This window comes from Athene cunicularia (genome assembly GCF_003259725.1).
Source record: "Athene cunicularia isolate RWA chromosome 18 unlocalized genomic scaffold, athCun1 chr18_part1, whole genome shotgun sequence".
Taxonomy (NCBI): Eukaryota; Metazoa; Chordata; class Aves; order Strigiformes; family Strigidae; genus Athene; species Athene cunicularia.
The window spans coordinates 1,311,410-1,332,574 of NW_020799123.1; the positions used below are offsets into that span (position 1 = coordinate 1,311,410).

Consider the following 21,165-nt stretch of genomic DNA (forward strand, 5'->3'; position numbering starts at 1 on the left):
ACTGTTTTGCAGACATGAACTGGCAAATGGATTTTTCATACTGCGTCCAGGCAGCTGTCAGCTCAGGAAGCTCAGTGGGTCATTCACTAACATCCCTCTCTCCTTTTCCTTTGGCACAAAGGTGAAAGCCCTTCTGGAAGAGATGTTAGAGAAATTGATGGATGAGTTTAACATTGCAGAACTGATGGCAAAGGTGGAAGAGAGGACGCCCTACGTTGTGGTTGCCTTCCAGGAATGTGAGCGCATGAACATCCTCACTAGTGAAATAAAGCGCTCGCTCAAGGAACTGGATCTGGGGCTGAAGGTAGGAGCTCTGAATGCTTGTGACTGTAGCATTGTAAAATCTTGATGAATGGAAAAGGTGCTCAGGGAATAATAAAAAGGGTCACACTCTGTATTCAGCACTGCTGGCTGCAAAACCAACTTGACTCCACAGGGAAGGGTTCCCAGATAGATTTCAAATGGCACTTTGTCTGCACTCTGCACACAGGCTCTGAGAGAGGTTAAGGATATACATAGCAATGACTGCTTTTGGGGAACAGACTAGGCACTTCACCTGAAACTGTAGTGCAGTAACAATAGGTCACTCAGAAGATGAGATGTGCCTATTTAAAGGTAAGCCAAAAAATCACACCTTTTCACAAAGTGCCCAGGTACTGGGGGGAACTTGTAACAGTGTCATTAAAGACACAAGTTGAGCTGAAATCAAAGGAGAGATTGGTCATGTGGAAGGACAAAAAATGTCCAGAGTTATAAGAGAAAAAATTAAAAGATAAAAAGTTTTAAACTCACGTTGTGGAAGAGATACAACTCCCCTTCCCGGGTATGAGTCATTTGCTAATGAAGGAGGGTCAGGAGCAGACCTTCCCTATGGAGATACTGCCCATGACTGCTCCACCCACAGCTGCTTCACCCTGATATGACACCAGGCTGCTCCAGGAAAGTAATGTCTGTGTCCCTCTGGGAGGTGGCTTTGGCCATTGCTTATGGAGAACAGTGAGGGTCTCTGGGGCTGGCACGACACACCAGGGATGCAAATTTCTGGGTTCAGCAAGAGGGCACTGGTAGGGAAGCCATCTGCTGAATGCCTTTCCAGGCAGGTGGTGGGACAAAATATAAAAGGCTACTGACTGCCCATGACGGGATAAACCAGCACAGATCAGACTGCACCACAAGTGAGTGGCAACCTGCCTAGCCAGCCCTGGTGCCCTGTGGCAACACTTCCCCTTCACCTTGTCATCCCAAAAGACTCCATAGCCAAGTGCTGCACATCCCTTGGAAAGGCCTAAGTGCAGCAGAGGAATGCTGCCTGGAGCTTGCAGCACAAAGCTGGTGACTTCAACACTACCCTAATGCCTTCCCTGTGTCATCAGAGTTGCTCCCTGGATGATCTCATGGTGTACAGCGGCAATTAAGGAATCAGTCACTGCACATTCCCTGTTCCATCATTCCCTGAATGGCAGGTTGTCATCCCATTTCGCCAAAATGCTCAACTCACAGAAATACTTTGCATGGCATGAGAACCATCACACTTGAAGGAACTGCAACTACTTTGTATGACCCCATTAGCAGAAAGAGCTGACAAGGGAGCAAGGAGGACCTGACCAAATGACAATCACAACCCTCTCCTGAGGGCACCTTTGAAGAGAGATTTTCAGAGGGCTTATCTGCAGCATGCACACAGAGGTGCTAAGGCTGGCTCTGGGATTTTAGGTAGCTGCAGCTCTGCAGGGATAGGACTAGGCTGTTTCTAAATCTCAGCCACATTGTGCTGTCCACTGTGAACCCAGCAGCTTGGATCCATGCTGGCTCAGACATTTCTGCATTGCTTTCACTGCTGATGCTTGCTATCTTGATTAAAGAGAGAAACGTATAATATACACTTTGTGGTGGCCCAGTACATATATTCCATTTTAAAATAAGCTGACATTTGTGTACTCAATTATTATAAACAGATTTCCTTTATTTTCTAGCATAAGGCAGTGAAATTGAAAACTCTCTTTCCTAAGACAGGTAAACAGAAGTGATTTAATGTTTCAATTCTGGAGCACCAAACAAGATATAATTATAACTGGGACAATGTGTAGCAATTAGATTTAATGTGGAGAAGAATAAGCTATTTAATATTGATAGGGAGAGTGAGTGGATGGATGGGCTTAAATAAACCACAGAAATGAGGCAATAATAGAGGGTGCAAATTTCTCCCCCAAACCCTGCCACAAGTCATGGCAGGGAAGTGAGATGGTATCTGCAGAAAAGACACTTCTAATGACTACATAGGTTGGTCCCAACAGCCTCAGTACCTGCGGTGTAATTCAGAGACACCACAGGGCCAGGACCTAAGGACTACTGAAGAGCAGATGGGTAGCAGTATCTATTTCTTCATCTTGTGTATGCTGAGGAGACAGATTTGAAGGGCCTGAGATACCACAAGTGGGCAAAGACTGTGTGCTCACAAGCAAAGGCTTCATATGAATCCCTGAAGAGCTGTTAGACATCATGCATGACCCAACATCCCCCAAGGGGCCCTTCCCATGCCTTGGGCACCACATAACGGCCAGGGGACACTTGGCACTGCTGTTGGCTCTTTCTGTAAGCAGTGCTGTTGTCCTGACGTGACAGCTAGGTCTCATACTCAGTTTGGGAGACAAATTATTCTTTAATTGTTCCTCCTGAGAGCAGCTCCTATGAGAGCTGTTAACGCACATTAATCTCTGGGACTGGGATCTTTACTGACAGCACTCAGAGGAGGAGAGTTTACATAACAGGAACCGCAGATCTCAGAAGAGAATAAATAAAATACAGAGGAAGCAAGTCTTATTGTTCTGAACTGGCTATCTGCTAAAAGAAGGAGATTTAGAAATGTCATGCCTAATTTTAATTTTTGAATAATTCATTGTGTCTGTGTAGCAGAAAGTGATTGTTTGGTCCAAAAATAGGAGACATCCCATTAAGAGGAAGAGAAATAGCAAAAGACTGGTAGCCATCAAAAATAACTGACATGTTGCATTTCAAAGCCCTTTGTTCTGGATGACTTCGGTGAGACCAGAAGCTGGGCTGAAACACTTGCATGTCAATGTACCATGGTAATTTTTGCAGGCAGATTTTCTATTTTGAAACTTCGGTGAAGGATAAGTCTCCAAAGTGAGGATAATAAATATTATAAAAGAATGAAGTAAGACCAAATTTTGTAAGAGTAACTGGGTATTTCGCTGTATCAAGTGAAAATATCCTGAATTGAGAAAACAATTTGTAACAATAGTCTGCTCATCTTGTGGGAATATCTGCAGGCTGATTAGGATTTCCTTCAAGGGTGTCTTTAATGAAAATTACTCCCAGCATTTTGGGAAAAAAACCCAACCCTAACTTGAATCGTTTCTGATGCACTTTAGTATTCAGCATCTGAAATGCAAATTTATGCATAACTGTGTTTGGACAACTATATGAGATAGCTGCTATATGTGCTTTGAACCCTCACAGGAGATTCCAACAAGTATGCTTGAGTGCACAGGCTTTAAAAACTGCTTTTCTTAAGCCTTCCTGCAAATTATATTTGCTAATTCATTTGTTTCCTGAAAGTAAAACTAGACATGATATATGATCATGAGTGTTATGTCTTTAAATCAATTTAACTGCTTGCACACATTTTGCAGTATTTTTACCTTGCTTTAGAACCTTTCCAGGAGTGAAAAATACTTCTGACTGTTGCTATTAGAAGGCCCTGTGGTTCTCAGTGTCCTGCGGTGAGCAGTGCAGCACTTTGACTCTCAGAATTTTTTTATTTCCTGCATGACCTTGCCATGGCTTTAGCCAGAGACCAGCCTATTGAATAGGTCCTCCCATTGTCTAAGTTCTCCTGAGATGGGAGATGATGACCCATGTGATATGAATGAAGAAGGAACCACAATGGTAATTCAGAATTTGTGTGTCAACAGAAGTTATTAAATAGCAAAACCATGGCAACTGCCCCGTGATAAGGTCAAATAATTTTGACAGCCTTGTGAAGCTCATTACCAGCCCCTCTGATGAGACACTCCATGCTTTTCTGTTGTGTGAGCTTTAATTGGGAGCCAGTAAATTGTCTTAAAGTGTGCTACAGATAAAGTAAACCAGCTCAGGAGCCTAAGAGGAAATGCACGGGGCATGCACTGCCTTGTATTTGTTTGTCACTTCATGGCAAATACCAAAATGAGACATCTTTCATTTGTGTTTGACCCTTGTGTTTGGAATTACCCAGGACTTTAAAAACATTTTACCAGGTCATCCATCATTTTGAGAATCCCTTCAAATGTAAAATCATCAAAAAGAAATAATGGGATGATTTACTGGCAGAGGCTTACCTGGTCCCTGCTCGCGTGAAGTGACAGAAGGTGACATGCATTTTGCAAGGTGGTTACAGCTATTCCTCATGGTTTAGGACTAATTGCAAATAGTCCTGCCTCCACGTTTTCATTTAACCTTATTTGTTTCTTTTAGCTTCAAGAGTGTTAAAACAAACACCACCTTAAAACCTCTGTACATGTGATTTTCTCTATCCACCATAAATCTGTTCTCTACAGGGGAAACCCAGCAAGTTCAAATGCTTGCTGCCTTTAAAAGCTCCCTACCTTTAACAAGGCATCTTTGGAGCAGAGGTTTAATAATGCCTCGTACCAGTCCATCCTGTTGAGAGATGAACATTTCCCAGGGAGGGGACTTCTTCAAGGGAAACCACAGATCTCTGGTGGGGGAAAAATTCTGTGTGGAGATCCCAGGGCTGCAGTGGCTTCCAGGCATAGGGGCAGTACAAAAGGGCTCTCAGTTCTGATTTGAATTGGTGGGTGCTGGGGAGATGCATCCCCTCGGACTACTGCCCTTGCTTATTGCCAGACAAAATGAATTTTACTGTTAATGTTTAGAAACTTTCACAGCAACAAAAGAAAAAAATCCAGAAGTGCTAGAGTGGTCACTTCCAGTGTCTGAATTCAGCTGACACCCTTCTTCCCTTTGGCGAGACGCAGTGTATTAGGCAGATGTGCATTCACGCCCTCTGTTCAAGCTGTCATCCAGCAGCCATGAGTGCTGCACTTGCAAGAGCTTGGTTAGCTCAGAGGATTTCTGTTCTGATGACAAGTTGTCTTCCAGGCTCAGGAGTCTCTGGTCTCTTTGCTGTGTACCTCCTTTGAGGAAATGCTTGCTAGCCCAGGAGTGATGGGATGCTTCTTCACCCTAAATCTTGATCACACAGCATTGGGCCTGCTTCCACTTGTTAGTGCCAGGTGCAGCATGGATTGTCAGCAAGGGCACTTGTTTCTGCTCTGCCATGGGCTGGTTGGGTGTCTAGCTGGGATCTTGCCCTGCTGTAGTCTTTCAGTGTGATCTGCAGATCAGAGCTCTGTGGGGCATGGTCAGCACAGAAATAAACTGCAAAGATTTTTTAACCATTGGACTCTGACAAGCATTGCTACATGTGTTGCGGTTGCTTTAGGTGGATTTCAGCTTTTTCTAAAACTTCATAGATTTTTCTGGCCCGAGTAAAGGGCACCTCTGCTGACCTCATGGCTGGAGGCACTGAAGCCCTGTGAAAGAACAGTTGCAACTTTTTAATGTGAATAGACTGACCCAATTCCCTCACCCTCATTCTCAGCAATAGTTCAACTGATTTCAGTTAATCTTTCCAAAAACACTCAGCCTGAGGCAAAGAGAAATTGTAAGACAGATAAATTTTGGCAAAATGATAAGGGGACAAAAATAAATATTTATAATGGAAAGCAGTGATCAACATTAGCTGTAAGTCTCCAGACTGCTATGGTGTTTTGTGCCCCTCTCAGTCATCATGGGGCATGCAGAGAGTTAAACTGTGAAGGGCATTACATACTGGTAAAAGGTGAGCCTGCATATGCAGGTTTTTCTTTTTGCAGACTGCTTTGCATGAGTGTCACAGAATCACAGATTAGTTGTTCTGGAGATCGTCTTGTCCAATTCTGTGTCAGGTAGAGCAGGTTGCCTAGGACCATGCCCTCATGGGGAGGTCCAAGGGCAGAGACTCCACAGCCTCTCTGGGTAACCTGTTCCCTCACAGTAAAAACATTTCTACTTCCATTTCAGTGGAATATCCCGATTATCCAGCCTCTTGTCCGGTCACTGGACACCACTGAAAAGCACCTGATTCCATCTTCTTTACTTCCTACCATCAGATATTTACAGGTATTGAAAGAGCCCCCCCGAGCCATTTTTCTCGAGGCTGAACAATCTCAGCACTGGACCCAGATGTGGCCCCGGCAGTGCTGAGCAGAGTGCTGCCATTAACCTGCTGGCAGTGCTCCTCCTAATGCAGCCCAAGACACTGGTGGCTGCATTTGCTGCAGGGGCACATTGCTGACTCATGGTCAGCTGCTTGTCCACAAGGAGTCCTAGGTCCTTTCCTGCAACTGCTTTCCAGGCAGTGGTCCCCAGTGTGTACTGGTGCATGGAGTTATTCCTCCTCAGGTGCAAGACTTGACATTTCCCTCTGCTGAACTTCATGAGGTTGCTCTCAGCTCAGTTCTCCAGACTAGCCAGGTCCCTCTGGATGGCAGCACACCCATCTTTGGATATCATTGGTGACCCTATGGAAAAGTGGAAGGGCTGGGGGCTGGACAAACCTCAGTAGTCTTTCCTCAGTGTCCTGGACCCAAGATTCCAGCATGCAGTAAATGTCCCCAGACAGCAAGACAGGTTGGTAGATGGGGGCCTCTGTCCTCTGCAGCAGGTAGTCACCTACTACTGTCACTCACTGATCCCTCCCTGTGCTGCTGCATGGCGCAGGCTCCATCGGCATGGATGCTTTGATGGACAGAGCTTCCCAACCCCTCATCTCCTACCTGGGCACTGAACATGTTCTATAGCTGCAGATCTGCAGGGAGAACAAAAGCCTTGCTCCTGTTTTTGGAAGTCACAAGCTTCCAGCTTTCACCATCATGGGAGTCTCCCTTTTCCAAGCAGATAGGCACAGACTCTTGCCTACCTTCTTCTGATAGTGCTGGGAGCTGAGGCTCCTCTTTTATCTGCAGGGTCTCAGAGAAGATCCAGTTGGCCTCTTTCATCATCTCTGATACTAAACAGTTTGTTGGCCTCCTCCTGCAGACCTTTTACTTGGTGGCACAGGTCCTCCACCAACACACATCTCCTACAGGCAAGGAGACAGTCTTCCAGCCCAGGGCTTAGTGAGAGGCTCCAGGCACTGCTGCAGTCCCAGACATGATAGGCTGCAGCCTCCAGCAGGAGCTTGGTCTGAGCTGAAGCCTCTTCTGTGCCAAGGACAGTTGCTCCAGATGGTGCTGGAGACAATGCCCTGTGGCATGTCACCACCATTGCTAACAAGTGTACACTGCCCTCAGCAGAGTTTGTGAGCCCCATCTGTGTGCCCCTCTGTGCAACCTGCTGCATCTCTTAATGGTCTCTTTTAGCTGCCCTTTTAACACTGGTACCATCCAGGCATCTCTTGCTTTGATTTAATGTAATTTAAACTGGATACAGCAGGAATTTTCTTAATTTTAGACTAGCACATGCTGGAGAACCTATGCAGAGTACCAGAATTTCAAGAGGGATGGTGTTATTGTTGTGTAGAACCCCTTTTTGGCTATGCAGTGATGTTCCAGCTCTTCTCCTGCCTGAGCAAAACTTATATGGGGTTCCAAAAGCTTTAAAAATAATTAATTGCTGGATAAAGGAAAAGTCAAACTTCTCTCAATGTCTCACTTGGCTGAATCATATCTTAATTTGTTGTGTGTTTCCCTGCTGTGAAAGAAACTGTGATTACATTTGCAGACAACATGTGAAGTCAATAAGAAAGACTTGCACTGTGAAGTAATAAAGGAGGGGAGTGAGGGGAAGTGGAGGAGATGAGGGGATAGGATTTGACATAACAAACTTTTGGACAGTTTTGGAGTAGATCATCATGCCCTGGCAGCATGAGTGAGAACAGCTTTGCACCTCTAAAGTCTGCCCGTAAAGATCTTCAGTCAGTGAGAGAAACAGAAACACCACTGGGACAACTGAGGGACATCCATGCTCGCTGTTACTGCTACACAACTTTTCTTCCAAGTAGTATTTTTACAGTAGGGAAGCTGGGGATGCAAGAATATGCAGTAGAAGATGTTCATGAAAACCCAAAACTCATGAAGAAATTCACAGTATGTGAACGCTAGTGACTGTGCAGACTGTCACACTTTCATGCTTTGTAGCTCAGCTTTTGCTTTTCAGCAGCCTTTGTTCAGGTTAAACAATTGTCAGTGATAATTATACCCTTTCTCATTCAGGGAGAACTGACCATGACAAGTGATCTTGAAAACCTGCAGAATGCCCTCTTCATGGACATGGTGCCAGACTCCTGGATAAAGAGGGCTTACCCTTCCACAGCCAGCTTGGGCACATGGTTTGCTGACCTTCTCACTCGCATCAAGGAGCTGGAGGCCTGGACGGGAGACTTTTCCTTACCCTCTGCAGTGTGGCTTGCTGGGTTCTTCAATCCCCAGTCCTTCCTGACAGCCATCATGCAGTCTGCAGCCCGGAAGAGCGAGTGGCCTTTGGACAAGATGACCTTGCAGTGCGATGTGACAAAAAAGAACAGAGAAGATTTTGCCAGTCCTCCTCGGGAAGGGGCATATGTCCACGGTTTGTTCATGGAGGGTGCACGCTGGGATACACAGGTGAGCTCACCAAGACTCTTCTGTTGAGAGAGAAGTTATGCCCTTTATGTTTGGTACTGTGCTCTGGGGAACTTCCCAGCCCAGACAGGCACTTATCTACAGTAGTCATTTGACCTGCCTCTGCAGGAGTGGGGAAGATGTGAAAGATGAGCCTCTCCTCTGCAGCCTAGAGTGGGTATCCAAGGTAGTCAGATGAATCACCTCTTGGAGTTGTCTGTTCCATGGTTGTGAAGGGACTTCAGGGTGGCTGACATGGACTGATACAGCTAGTTTTTACAAGATGAGCCGCAACACTGTTGTTCATTGACTAAACTGTGGTAAGTTCTCATGGTGTTACAGCAGGCAGGGAATATGTGGTCCTCTCAGGGATGTCTTGACCCTGCACCTTCACATGGTTGTGATTTCACTCCTGCCTCCAAAAGTGATGTGGCAGACTTTTGCAGTGTCACTACTCTGTGGCCTGTTTAGCAGCAGTGCTGAGAGAGGAGAGGACTCTGATTTCCTACATATTCACATGCCCAAAGCTGAATGGGTGGGATGTGCCAAATCCATACCACTGTCCTTCCACTGTTGGCTGCTACAGGATGTCATCTGCACAGATAGGGCTTGTTACCAAAAATGAATCACATCCTTTAGCCATCCTCTTAGGGTGCCACATAAAGCTTGCATGGAGGTCTGACATGTATGTTCAGTGCAGACTCAGGCTGATGACACAGCATGGACGGGCAGGGGGGTAGGCTCATCCTGGATAAACAGAACAACATGGATGGCCCTTGCTCTTCGCCTTTCCCTTTCTGCATGTATCCCAACACCTTTCAGCTGTAGCACAGCCAGCCTTAGGGCAGCCAAGGTGAGAACCACACCCACCAACTGGGCAGCTGAAGGGAAGCTTGTACGCTTGCTGTTCCCTGCCCATATAGCTGTCAGAGCTCCTCTCACAATGCACCTCCCAGAGCAGCATCCCAGAGGAGCACAATTGTCCCTGTCATTCCTTCTGACAGTTGTCAGCTGTTAGGAGTGCAGGCTGCAGAGTGAGAGCCATTAGGCTGACAAATCCCCACTGGGCCTGGTCTTCTGACTTGCCTGGTCCATGGTACCACAACTCCCAGTTTGTGCTGCGTGTGAGAATTAAATGACAGTGATTCATGCAGCTCTTACTCTGGGCAGCCAGAGCGATGCTCCTGCTGCCAGTGATCTGTGAGAGGGTGAAGGCTGATCAAAGTGGGTCACCCAGAACCTACTTATCTGTGTCAAGTTTACTCTCTTGCAAGAAGAGGCTTTTATCTCAGAGGCAGCTCTTTAGAGCCTTAATGTTGAAGATCCTCCTTTATCTGCTGTGGGGCTTAATGGTAGGATGCTCAGAGGCCATGGCTGTTATATACCGTATCCCAGCCTGACCTTGCAATTCGTATCTAATACTCTTCATTTATTTTTCAGCTCCCTCTCTGCAATAGTTTTCCATGAAGGATAGGAAATTAGGCAAAGCTTTGAACTCACTGACTGATGGCATCCAGTGTGTTTTATCACAAATCCTTGGGAAGGTCAAAGCTCCAGGCAATTTTCTCTCTGGAAATGGTTTGATGTGCGCATTGGGTCTGGAAAGCCACAGGCAGTCAGGAACATTGGCAAAAACTTTGTCAAAAGATTGCAGTGAAGATCTCACATGGGTAGAAGGTCAGATCTCCTGCCTTCATGGTTTTGGCTCTGCTGATAGCAGAAGTCAGTGGCAGAAAAAGGGGCCAGCCCAGGACATTTCCCAAACTGGTCCTACAGTTTCTTGCCTATTCCTTTGTCTAAGCCTTTGGTGTGGCTGCCATACAACACCTCTTGCAGCTCTTGGACATCCCTTACTACAAGGAGCACTGGATTTCAGTTACTCTCAAAAACATTTTAAGCTGATACAAATCAGCTGGACACGAGTACAAAGAAAGGTTAAAAAAAATCCTGGGTTTACATATCAAAAACCCCCAAATTTTAGTGATTGCTGTTATGTTTTCCTTTATCATCATTACCACCATTACTAGAAAATATAATGGTCAAAATGGTGGAATTCTGCCTAGGTTTTACCCATCCCCATGTGGTAGTGGGAGTGAAAAATTGAGTGGTGCAAAACCAGAAATCTTTTGGGAAACACATGGCTTCTCCGCTCTGCCTCCCTCCAATAACTTGTATGGGTGATTGCATTCAGCAATGAGGTTTGTCTTCAGAGACCATCCAGACTTTAGAAAATGTGGTTTTCTGGTTACATTTTCCATGTGATTGAAAGATACTGAGCAATTACTTTTATAGATCCATTCATAATCTCTGGGTATCATGCTTCAATTTATTTCACAAAGAAAAAGAGAATTTTCGTATGTTGCTGCTCACACTGAAATATCATTTCCACCTAGTGGAACTATTCATTTTACCTGTAATCCAGTGAGCACCAGTATGTATTAATGGATGCAGCATTTTTAAAACAGGTGCACAGTTCCTTTAGGTCGTATACTCCTTCAAATACCATATCCTCTGATAAGAACGGCAGGTCATGTTTAGAAGAACTCCTCTGGGGAACACCTCCACTTTTAAAAGAATATTTCACACTTAGATGGTGCCTCAACAAAAAAAAAGGAAAAAGTCACTCTGTTCTGCTACTCACATTTTTCTATTTATTTAAACATTTATGTTTGCCCTTGGGTGTCTTAAATTTATAAAACATTCATTGCAAAACAGCAGGCAGCTATCAGATTAAATGAAACCAAGCAGGTTATTTTGGGTCCAAATGATCTGTTGCTGTAGCACTGTTGAAGTCAGTGGGACTCAGTGAGAGATAGTCTGACTGGTGACACTATGAGACATTTTTATATCAAGCCATGGGATACTGCCAGCTGATTTTGGGCTTTCTTATTCCCAACAATGGAGAATTTGATGCCAAGCATCTGCCCTGCTATTCACCGAGAGCACTGGAGCTGGATAGGACAGGGGGAGAGGTGGGTTTTGCATCACATGTGGCACATGAAGCTTTGACAGGTGTATAGAGCACATCACCTTGTCCTCAGAAGAGATGCACAGTCAGTGCAGAGCATGCTGAGCAGTGGCTTGCTGATGCTGTCCTTCACCAGCTACAGTTTCTGTGTATTTTTTAAAGCTAGTCCTGTGTAAAGTACCAGTCTTGAACCAGTAGAGAGGCTTAGAAGAGCAGATCTGTGTGTGAAGGAACAGTCACATTTATCTGACAGTTCAAGCAGCTCGATATCTTTGGGAACAGTTGCACACCACTCATTTTTATCTGAGATGCTCCCAGCAGTGGATGCAGATGAAAACGTCAGTGTGCAACCCAGGTCTGGCACAGCCCAGTTCTGGTGCTACAGTCCCAAACATCCCAGGATGCTGCATTCTTCTGTAGAGACACCAAGTACGTCAAATCGCATGCATCAGAGATTGACATTTTTCCTGGAGGGGTTAGCTGGGACGTCATGTGAAGTGTTTTCTTGCAGATGTCAACTGTCAGTAATGCCCATGTATTTGTGAGCTATTAGAGCAAGAGTAGGATGTGGCTCAAACTGACATCTCCAGTGATAAATTTACAATATATCCAGGGAGGGAACATTTGCAAATTGTGCTGTGGACAGCCAGTCTCTTATTTATGGTTGGTTTGAAAAATTAATAACTTGGCACACCCTTTTCCATCTGTATCTCAACTCTTAAACTGCTCAGTGATAAAAATTCCTCTCATTTGGCTTGACATCATTAGGTCTTCTTCACTATGTGCTCTGCAGATGGCTTTTTTTCTTGTTCCCCATGTCCAAGTTGAAGCTACCTTGGAGTGGTGTTCTGTGGTCAGATCACCAGCCCCACTTCCCTGCAAACAGAGGCAACACTATCTGAAAGACAACCAAGCTATGCTAAAGGGCTTTAAGCCAGCTGACCCTAAATTAGATGTGGTGCAGGTGCACCTGTAAAACCTCAAAATGAAGGTGAGTGGAAGGAGATGTAGGCTTACTGCATATATATTTGGGCCCATCTATTACCATCCCTGGCTTACGACAGCTGTTTTCTGTCTTTGGACCCATTGATATGCGACAGCATCGTGTGACCACTCTTCAAATTGCCTGTTGAGAAGACAGCACAGCAAAAGGGAAGACTTTTTTAGGCTCTGAGGCCTGAGCTCTCTGAGCACTGAACAGTGGCTTTTAAAAAGGTGTGCTGTGCCAGTAGCTAGGGAAAATTGCTTTCAGAGTAGAATTAATTTCTGATGATGAGAGAGATAAAAAATGCAAATGCAAATCAGCCCAGACATAACAAAATGATATGTTCCATAGAGATATCTCATGAAGATTTCAACTCTTGTTAACCCAGAAATAGGTCGGATATATCTTGGAAATTTGATTTGAAGAATTGTCAGCAGTAAAAAAGAGATCTGATCAAAATCCAGCCTCAGAAATGAAAGATGTGAATTTAAAAAGAGCACATAATAATGTTTGATAAATAGCTTCTATGCAAGGTATTATAAGAATTATTTAATGTTCATTCATCACGTTAGAAATATAAAATCCTAAATCAGAGCTGGATTTATCATAGCTTAGAATAACAGGTGGCATTAGTACAATTAAGCTGAGGTGTGTTGCAAGAGGCATTATTTTTCTTCAGTCATTTACAGAACCAAATAAACTGCTAGAGAGGTTGAATCTCAGATGTAAGAGCATTTGAAATAATAGATATGTGAAGCTAAGCTGCAGTGAGAGGCAGTTTCTTTAGCACTGAGAAGTTTTATTTCTATTTCTGTATTTATTTGCATTTGATCTCTCTAGTCTCCATTGAACAATTTTGCAGGCTTTCCTGGAAATTGATTGATGTGTGGGGCATTTTACTGTCAAAAAGAGAAAGAGAAGTTGCCAGAGAGACCCAAGTTAGAGAAACAACCCGATGATTTCATGCCCTGACACCATACTGTCCTTCTCCTGGGTAGGGCAGTCTGCTGAGCAAGAGGATAATGAGGGCTTGTTATTTAATGATAATATTCCCTCTGGAACAGTCCTTCTGAATCCCTCTTGCTGGAGTGAGCATCTGTAAGAGTAGAAAAAGATCTGTGGTGCCTTTTGGGGGCCACAGAAAACGCTGCGTGCATTCATTGCCCAGAGAAGTGTATCCTGGTCATGCTCAAATTTTGGTGGTGTGGTGGGACATTTACTTGGTGCCGTTTAGACTCTTCTGAAGTGACCACTGTTCTCCATCGCAAGCCCTGTTCAGGTGTCCGTGATTGGTCCTAGCACAGACAGTGCTTCCCATGGGGTGGTTCTGGTCTGGCAAAACCTTGAATAAGAGCTGCATGAGGGTGATGTGGCTGGACGCAGCCAGGAACATTGTTCCCCCACAAAGTCCTGCTCAAGGGTGTGTGGGTTTGAGCATCTGATGAGAGCAGGCATCTGCACCTTTGGAATAAGCTACTCTTGATGGAGACTTCTGATGAAACAGGGTGGGTGTTTGATCCAGACCCTGCTTACCTCAGATAGACTCATCCACCACCTTGATGTCAGGAAAGATGTTTTCACTTCCCCAATAAGACCAGCTTGTATAAACATTGCAGAGGATCATGAGTATTGGATACAGGTGATGAGTATCTTGGAAATCTAACCAAGACTTTGTCTTCTTTCCTTTGTAGACCGGGATTATCACAGATGCCAGGCTCAAGGAGCTAACCCCGGCCATGCCTGTCATTTTCATCAGAGCCATTCCTGCTGACAAACAAGATACCCGTAGTATGTACCCATGTCCTGTATACAAAACACGGCAAAGAGGGCCAACTTATGTGTGGACTTTTAACCTTAAAACTAGAGAAAATCCTTCCAAGTGGGTGCTCGCTGGTGTAGCATTGCTCTTACAAATCTAGGCTTACCAGCAGAGCACCTAATTCACAAATCCCTAACAAGGTCTTTTTCAGACAATTTGAAAAATAATATCTGAGACTGAACCCAAGCTCCATCTTTCTTAATACTGGGCATATAGCCTAAATAGAGCCTGCAAGGAGGTGGCAGAGGTGCAGAGGGACACATGGACTGGATTCTTGGCTACTGTAAATCAATATCGTGTAATTTCTGCACTGGAGCACTGGAAGTTCCCAACCCACGGCCAGATCTTCCACACCCAGAGAGTGCTAAGCTTGAATCTGAATTTAAACTTTATTTCTCTCTCATGATCTGAAGTAGTTTTAAAATCAGTGGCCTTCTCCAAAATCCTTAGATAATCCAATGACCTGTGAAATTCTTCAGACGTTATTCTTTTCTATACATGAGTGTTTCTTTGTCGCATGTGTAATGCTGAAAGTTGGGAGATCAGCAGGTGTTATGGTTATAAACTGTTTCTTGCTAATATTCCTGTAAATCTTAGAAACATTGAAAATAGTGTTAATATCCAATGTGCTTCGTGTAATCAGCAGTAACAATACAGCACAGGCATTATTTAAGAATAATATTTCATCATGATAGAAAATTACTAATAAAAATCCTTATTCCTGGACTAGTCTCTAAAATTTGCCTGGAGGCCTGTGTCACATGTTTACTCACTGTATGGCGAATGCATGCAGGGTCAGGTGAGACAAATGCAGCTGTTTGGATAGTTGCGCTTACAATTACAAACGGAGTGGGTGACAACTGACGTGTTTCTAGAGCAGAGACACATAGAAGGATGGATGGGGTGTGCATTATCTTGCTGAGCCAGACAGACGCTGTTGCTCTGGCCTGCAGCAGCTGAGCACTTGGGAGCCAGGAAATGTGAGAAGTTAGGTTGGTTCTCTGGGGAAACGGAGCTGTGCCATGCTCTCCGTGCTGTCTGCAGTGCTTCATTGCACAGCACGGGACCCCGCCTCTGTCTAATATTGGCTGGTTCTGTTCCTCATTTGGTACACAGCATCCTCCTGCCCCTCACCATGCAAGGAGCCATGGGGATTTAATCTGTAGGGTTTACTGCCGTCTCAGAGCCAACTGCAGGTATCAGCTCATGTGTCAGAAGGAGGATGTGTGGGAGGGAAGGGGAAGATACATGGTCTCAGTGGAATAAGCACCAATGAGCATCCCCAAACTCTACCCCCCTAACCCAATGCCAGGTTACAATCCCATGACCAGACTCAGGTCAGCAGCAAGGGCTGTGGCCCTCCTTTGGGAGCACTACAAACCCTGTTACTCAGATGAATCTCCAAAGTCACTGAGCACCTCAACAAACACTGCCTTATCTCAAGAGGTCCCCACTTGCCAGAGTTGGCCCTGAATAGGCTCAGGTGTTTAGCACCAACTGGGGAAAGGGGAGAATCACCTGCAAACTCTGTTCCCACTGCCTACATGGTGGCATTGAAACTTCCAGGATCCTGTTTCCAAGCACCCATGGTGTTCACAGGGCGAGAGCCTGCAGCCTGGAGAGACCTGCAGGTCTGAGTGAGTCACCTTGAGCTGCCCTGATACTCCATGAGGAGTATCCTCCCACCTCATCCTGCACTGGTTATCAAAGAGGGTTCAGATCTGGCTCTCATTTCCCTGCATTCACTGTGAAGAAACAGTCAGTGGCTCAGACCAAGGTGCTTAAATTCCAGACTTCTTAAATGAGGTGAGCTGGGCTTGATCCACCTGTGGTAGAGCCACTCCAACAGTGAAAGAAGGATCTACTGCCGGGTTAGGAATTGTGCTTCCCAGCTGAGTTTGCTGCTCAGCATCACGGGAGTCCTTGCACACCAGTAGTCAGGAAGGAGTAGTGGGTTGGCAAGGGCAGTGCATTCCATGTACCATGTCTTCTGGGTTGACCAGCAATGTATTTGCACCTGGGACAAGCAGCAGCAGTACAAGATGATCTGTTAGTCTGAAATGCATCTGTGGTGCATGTACAGTGCTTGGGATGGTGGAGCCCATCTTGGGAGGAAGATGGACAAGAGGTTCATGTACAAACCACAGAGTATCTGGGGATTACTTGCTGTATCTCACTGTGTCACATGTTGTATTGGGAGTCCAGAGAGTTGCAATGGTTCTGTGATCCCTCAGGTTAAATTAAGGTGAAATGACACCAAATGACTGGTTAAAATGTTTTAATTACTGTAGAAAACAATTTAAACTTGGAAGAGGATAATAAGCAATGTGGTAGGAAAGGAAAAAAGGAAAAAGGAAAGGAAGGTCAAAGAAATCCAGATCACCACCCCTGGATCCAGCTCTCAGGTGTGGTAATCTTGGGTGGTGGGTGCACACACAACAAAGTTTTCTGTTGCTTTTTAGGTTCATCTTATCAGCTGATTAGCATACTAGACAAGGAGAGGCAGGGATTCCACAAACTCATTTCCATGAGAGATGAAGAAAAAGGTGAAGCATGGGTTCTGCACATGCATTGAGGGGGAAATGTGGTGCACCACCCCATGTCCAATTGAGTCGATGGTCATACTCACCCTGCCCACCTTTGATTTTTCCTGGTCCCACAGATTTTTGTTGACTTCATGCTTTTTGAGCAATCATCCAGCTTCTGAGGCAGAAATGCCCACCTCTTATCAGGTCTTGTCATCTCTTCGGGCTTACACAATGGAGCCAATGACTAGTAGTCCTTGTGCTTGATGAGAAACATTTGATTCCACTTAGTCCACATTTTCCCCTTTGAGGCTTATCTAAGGAGTTTGTCAATACAGCTGCAAGGGAGTGAGGCGTGCATCCTTCCATATACTCCTGCTTCCTTGGGTGACATTCCTTAGGCTAATCACAAAGGCCACACCTTGTCCTTGAGGTTTTCTGTGTCAGTGAATGTTTGAGGCATTACTTCCTTCAGTTCCTTACACACTGAGCCTACTCTGACCTGCCATATGTCACCAAGCCCACTCTGACTATTTCAGGATGCTGTGAAAAGGTTCTCCAAAACCTGGACCAAGCTCATTGTTGTCAATCAATGACCAGGAGTTCACCAGCATCACTTGAGAGCTCTACAGAGAAGGCTTTTCAGAGATGTCTATAAATAAGAGGTTTTAACAGACTATTTGTTTCTCAGCCACAGCATCCTAAAGAGATGAGTGCCTGTGAAACCTCCTAACAAACACGAAGTCAAAACCCAGGAAGTATCAGTGCTGCTGTCCCCCTCTGAGCTCTGCTGTGCTCCATGTGTTGCAGTGCCTGGAATCATGGGTGTGTTGCATGGTCCTTCCATGACACGAGAAACTCCCAGGAGGCACCACAGCCACTTTTTTTTCTGCCACTATATACCTTATACTACCACCTTTGCCTGGCTGCTGGGAAATGCTCCTGTGTTCAGGCAGCTCTGCAAAGCTTTATGTGCGATCACTTATGGTTTTACCTATTAAACTGTCTTTATCTGAACCCACAAGTTTCAGCACTTTTACCTTTCTGACACTGTCCCCCATCCCACTGGGAGGGAGTGAACAAGAGGGTGTGTGGTGCTTGGCTGCTGACTGCGGTGAACCCATGACAGCGTTTCTGTGGGTAGTGTTGTGTTTCTCAGAGGCTCATATAAATCTGAAGAGCTTCATGGGTACCCTCAACACACACAGATGGACTCATGGTCAGCTCTCTGCCAGTCCAGCATATCAGCTTTTCACAGCATATTTTCCTCCTACCCAGAGTAATGTAGGAGAGTGAAGTCCTCAGGCTTTGCAGGAGATCCACAGTAGCTCTGTTGGGCTGAGCAACATAGCAGCTGTTTTTCTGCAGGAATGAGGAGATGCAAAATCCTTATCTTTGCAGTCTTGCAGAACGACGACCTTCTCAACAAAGGGAGGTGAGAAAACTTTCTGGCAAGATCTTTGTTTAATTGCCAGGCAGTGTCTCTAAGACACAGACCCCCAAAATTAATGATAAAGATGCTAGTTATGGTTTAACAGAAGAGATCTGCAGAAATCTAATGTAAGGAAGAGAGCTGTCTTAAGCATCCTATTTTAAAATACCTCTTAAACCCTAAATGAGGAAACAGATTCTGTAGACTATACCACGTAATGAGGCTAGAAGAGGTCTGTTAGCTAGGGAAAGTTATGCTATTAAATTAAATCCCTCCCAGTTTAAATGAAAACCTACCAATTAGATGTGTAAACTAGTCACTTCCCACGATGTTGCAAACTTGGGTGCATTAAATCCTCCATGTATTTCACCATGAAGGAGGTTTAGCTGCACAAACAGAGCACTCAGTGTTCTGTATGTGGGATTTCCTACCGCTGTGGAGACTGTTACTGTCCTAAACATCATGCTGCTTCTCTTTTAAAACCTCTTTTCCATTTTCCAGCATACTATGGCCTCTCTGCTCAGTGTTGCCCTCCAACATGTCCTGTACCTACAGGAAAGGATAAGTTCAGTAATTCCCCAGGCGCTGCTTGCTCTTTCCAGAGCAACAGTCTAGGCTGTTCTCTTGCCAGCTGAAGAAGAACGGGATGTTGACAACAAAATGTATCCGATTATTTTATTATATATATCTTCCTGCATAATTCACCAGTTGAGCAGGCAGGGTAGTGGGGAGATATTTATAGATACTAGAAATGTCACTAGGGTGCTCATTCTTCATCCTTTGAAAAATCATCACAGCAAAGGGTTGGCTGCAAAATGCTACAAGAGGATGATGAATAATTTGGTGCTTTAGGGGGAGAAAAAAATTCTGACAGCCATGAGATTTTCCAGCCATATCTGCCTAAACCAGGCAATTAAATACAGCTGGCCAGGCTATTCATTAGGAGCAATGCATTAGTCAAAGGTGAACATTCTCTTTTGTGATCTCTTGGAGATAGCTGCCCATTTGGCATTTCCAGTGTGCACCCTCCTTCCCTCTCTTTGTCCTTGTTTGAGTGGAAGGGCCTGAGCAGAGAAGAACCCCATCCCCAAAGCTGGCAGTGCTGAGGCTCTGGGGCTGGGGAGCTGCAGCACTTTGGATGACATCCAAGGCAGAACTGAGGTTGATCTGGACTGGGGCAAGCAGAGCTGGCAGCTGGGGTTGTTGGGCAGAGCTGCACAGATGTGGCAGAAGGGCAACAGGGCAGTAGGACACTTTAGGGCAGTTTGGCAGCAGGGGCTCATGTGATTGTTCGTTTTTAGGAAAATCTGGAGACCCTGGAAACTGGCTTCTCAATCACTGGGACAAGTCTCATAAGACCAGTCTCCAGGCCCAGCCCTAAGGCTGCTTTCCTGCCCTACAGCCCCCTCAGTCCTAACCCCTCTCCTTCATCCTGGTTTCACCACTCACCTGTCCAGACCTGCTGCAACCCCAACACCTCCTTCACAAAAACCAACACTAGCCATTAACTGAGTAAACACAAAGATTTAAAAAAGCAGGTGAGTGTTTCTGAACCAAATAAATGTCTCTTGCAAGCAGAGTTTGGCTCCTGAAGGCCGAGAAGCCCTGTGGCCATCAGTCTGGTGTTCACACACCACCCTCCAACTAAGGAATTGCTGCTTGGAGGACTTGGGATTTAGCTGGATGGTGGGGAAAGTGAGCAACTGGGGTTCTTTATGCAAAAAGTGGCCACATTCTTTTAGGATGACTTTTCTTTCAGACCAAGGTGAACTGTCTCACATTTACCACTCCTCACCATCCAGACAGTGTTATACTGCTGCTTATGTCCTCCCTGAGCACCTACATCAAAAAAGAGGGTGAGACCTTCCTAAACATCTAGGAAAAAAGTTCTCTGTTCTTTAGCAAAGTGTTGAGTGCCAGAAGAAACCATGCAGTGAGCCACTGATCATGGGGCTGAGGACCCAGGTAGTTCATCCTCAAAGTCACCTGCCAGCGGTTACGCTGGATGGCTGGCACTTTCTGGAAAGTAAGTGCCAGCCCCTCATGGCAGGACCTGGTGATTTCAGAGGGTGGGATGGTGCCACTGTTCTGTTTGAAGGAAGCTGCATGTCTCTGTACGACTTGCAGCAGTTCAGAGCCTGGAGCAATAGCATTTTGCTTGGGTTTGGGAATGTCATCCTGCAGGGCAAAGCCATGTGTATGCCCTCCATGTCTCCGCACAGCTGAAGTCCGTGACAGTAGACTGTGCAAGGCTACACAGAGTGGGGGTTTTCCAGCTGCAAAATAGTTACTGCTAGGAACCATATACGTCTACAGAAATCACATCTCAGTTTTCGTCAAGGAAAAATAGGATGCACATTTAGTCCTTTTTGTTTGCATTGATCCAGCTTTGCCACCTCTACATCAGCAGGAAGCTTGGAATGAAAAGACAGTGCACTATCATCCCTTGAGTACTGGGCTTGCTCACCAGCAAGACTCTCAACACAACATTCACATGCCCCGACTTTAGGCAGTGGAAAGGTGAGTGCCATCATCTGAGTTAGTCTCCAGACATACTTTAGAGCCATCGGAAAGACACGGTCTCAAGTAGTCCATGATTCATCTGACCCATGTTTGTGATCTCATGGTGAGATCAGGATCTGCCCAAGTGCCCTGACTCTCTGAGCCCAGGAGTCATCAGGCCAGATTGAGATAGAGAGCTTTCTTACACTTACAATCAAGCCTGTATGTCCTTTTGCCCTGTCCCAGGAGTTCAGCCAGATCCTGCATC

At 45.3% G+C, this 21,165-nt stretch overlaps 1 protein-coding gene across 1 annotated transcript in view; it reads left to right on the forward strand.

Moving 5' to 3' along the window:
* Positions 1–15,121, forward strand: part of DNAH9 (dynein axonemal heavy chain 9) — a 206,644-nt gene extending 191,523 nt beyond the window's left edge. Inside the window, exons 67-69 of the mRNA XM_026861253.1 lie at positions 122–304; positions 8,280–8,669; positions 14,311–15,121. Coding sequence (XP_026717054.1) covers positions 122–304; positions 8,280–8,669; positions 14,311–14,538 — 801 coding nt within the window. The 3' untranslated portion in view covers positions 14,539–15,121. The remainder of the gene's footprint in view (positions 1–121; positions 305–8,279; positions 8,670–14,310) is intronic.
* Positions 15,122–21,165: the final 6,044 nt, after the last annotated feature.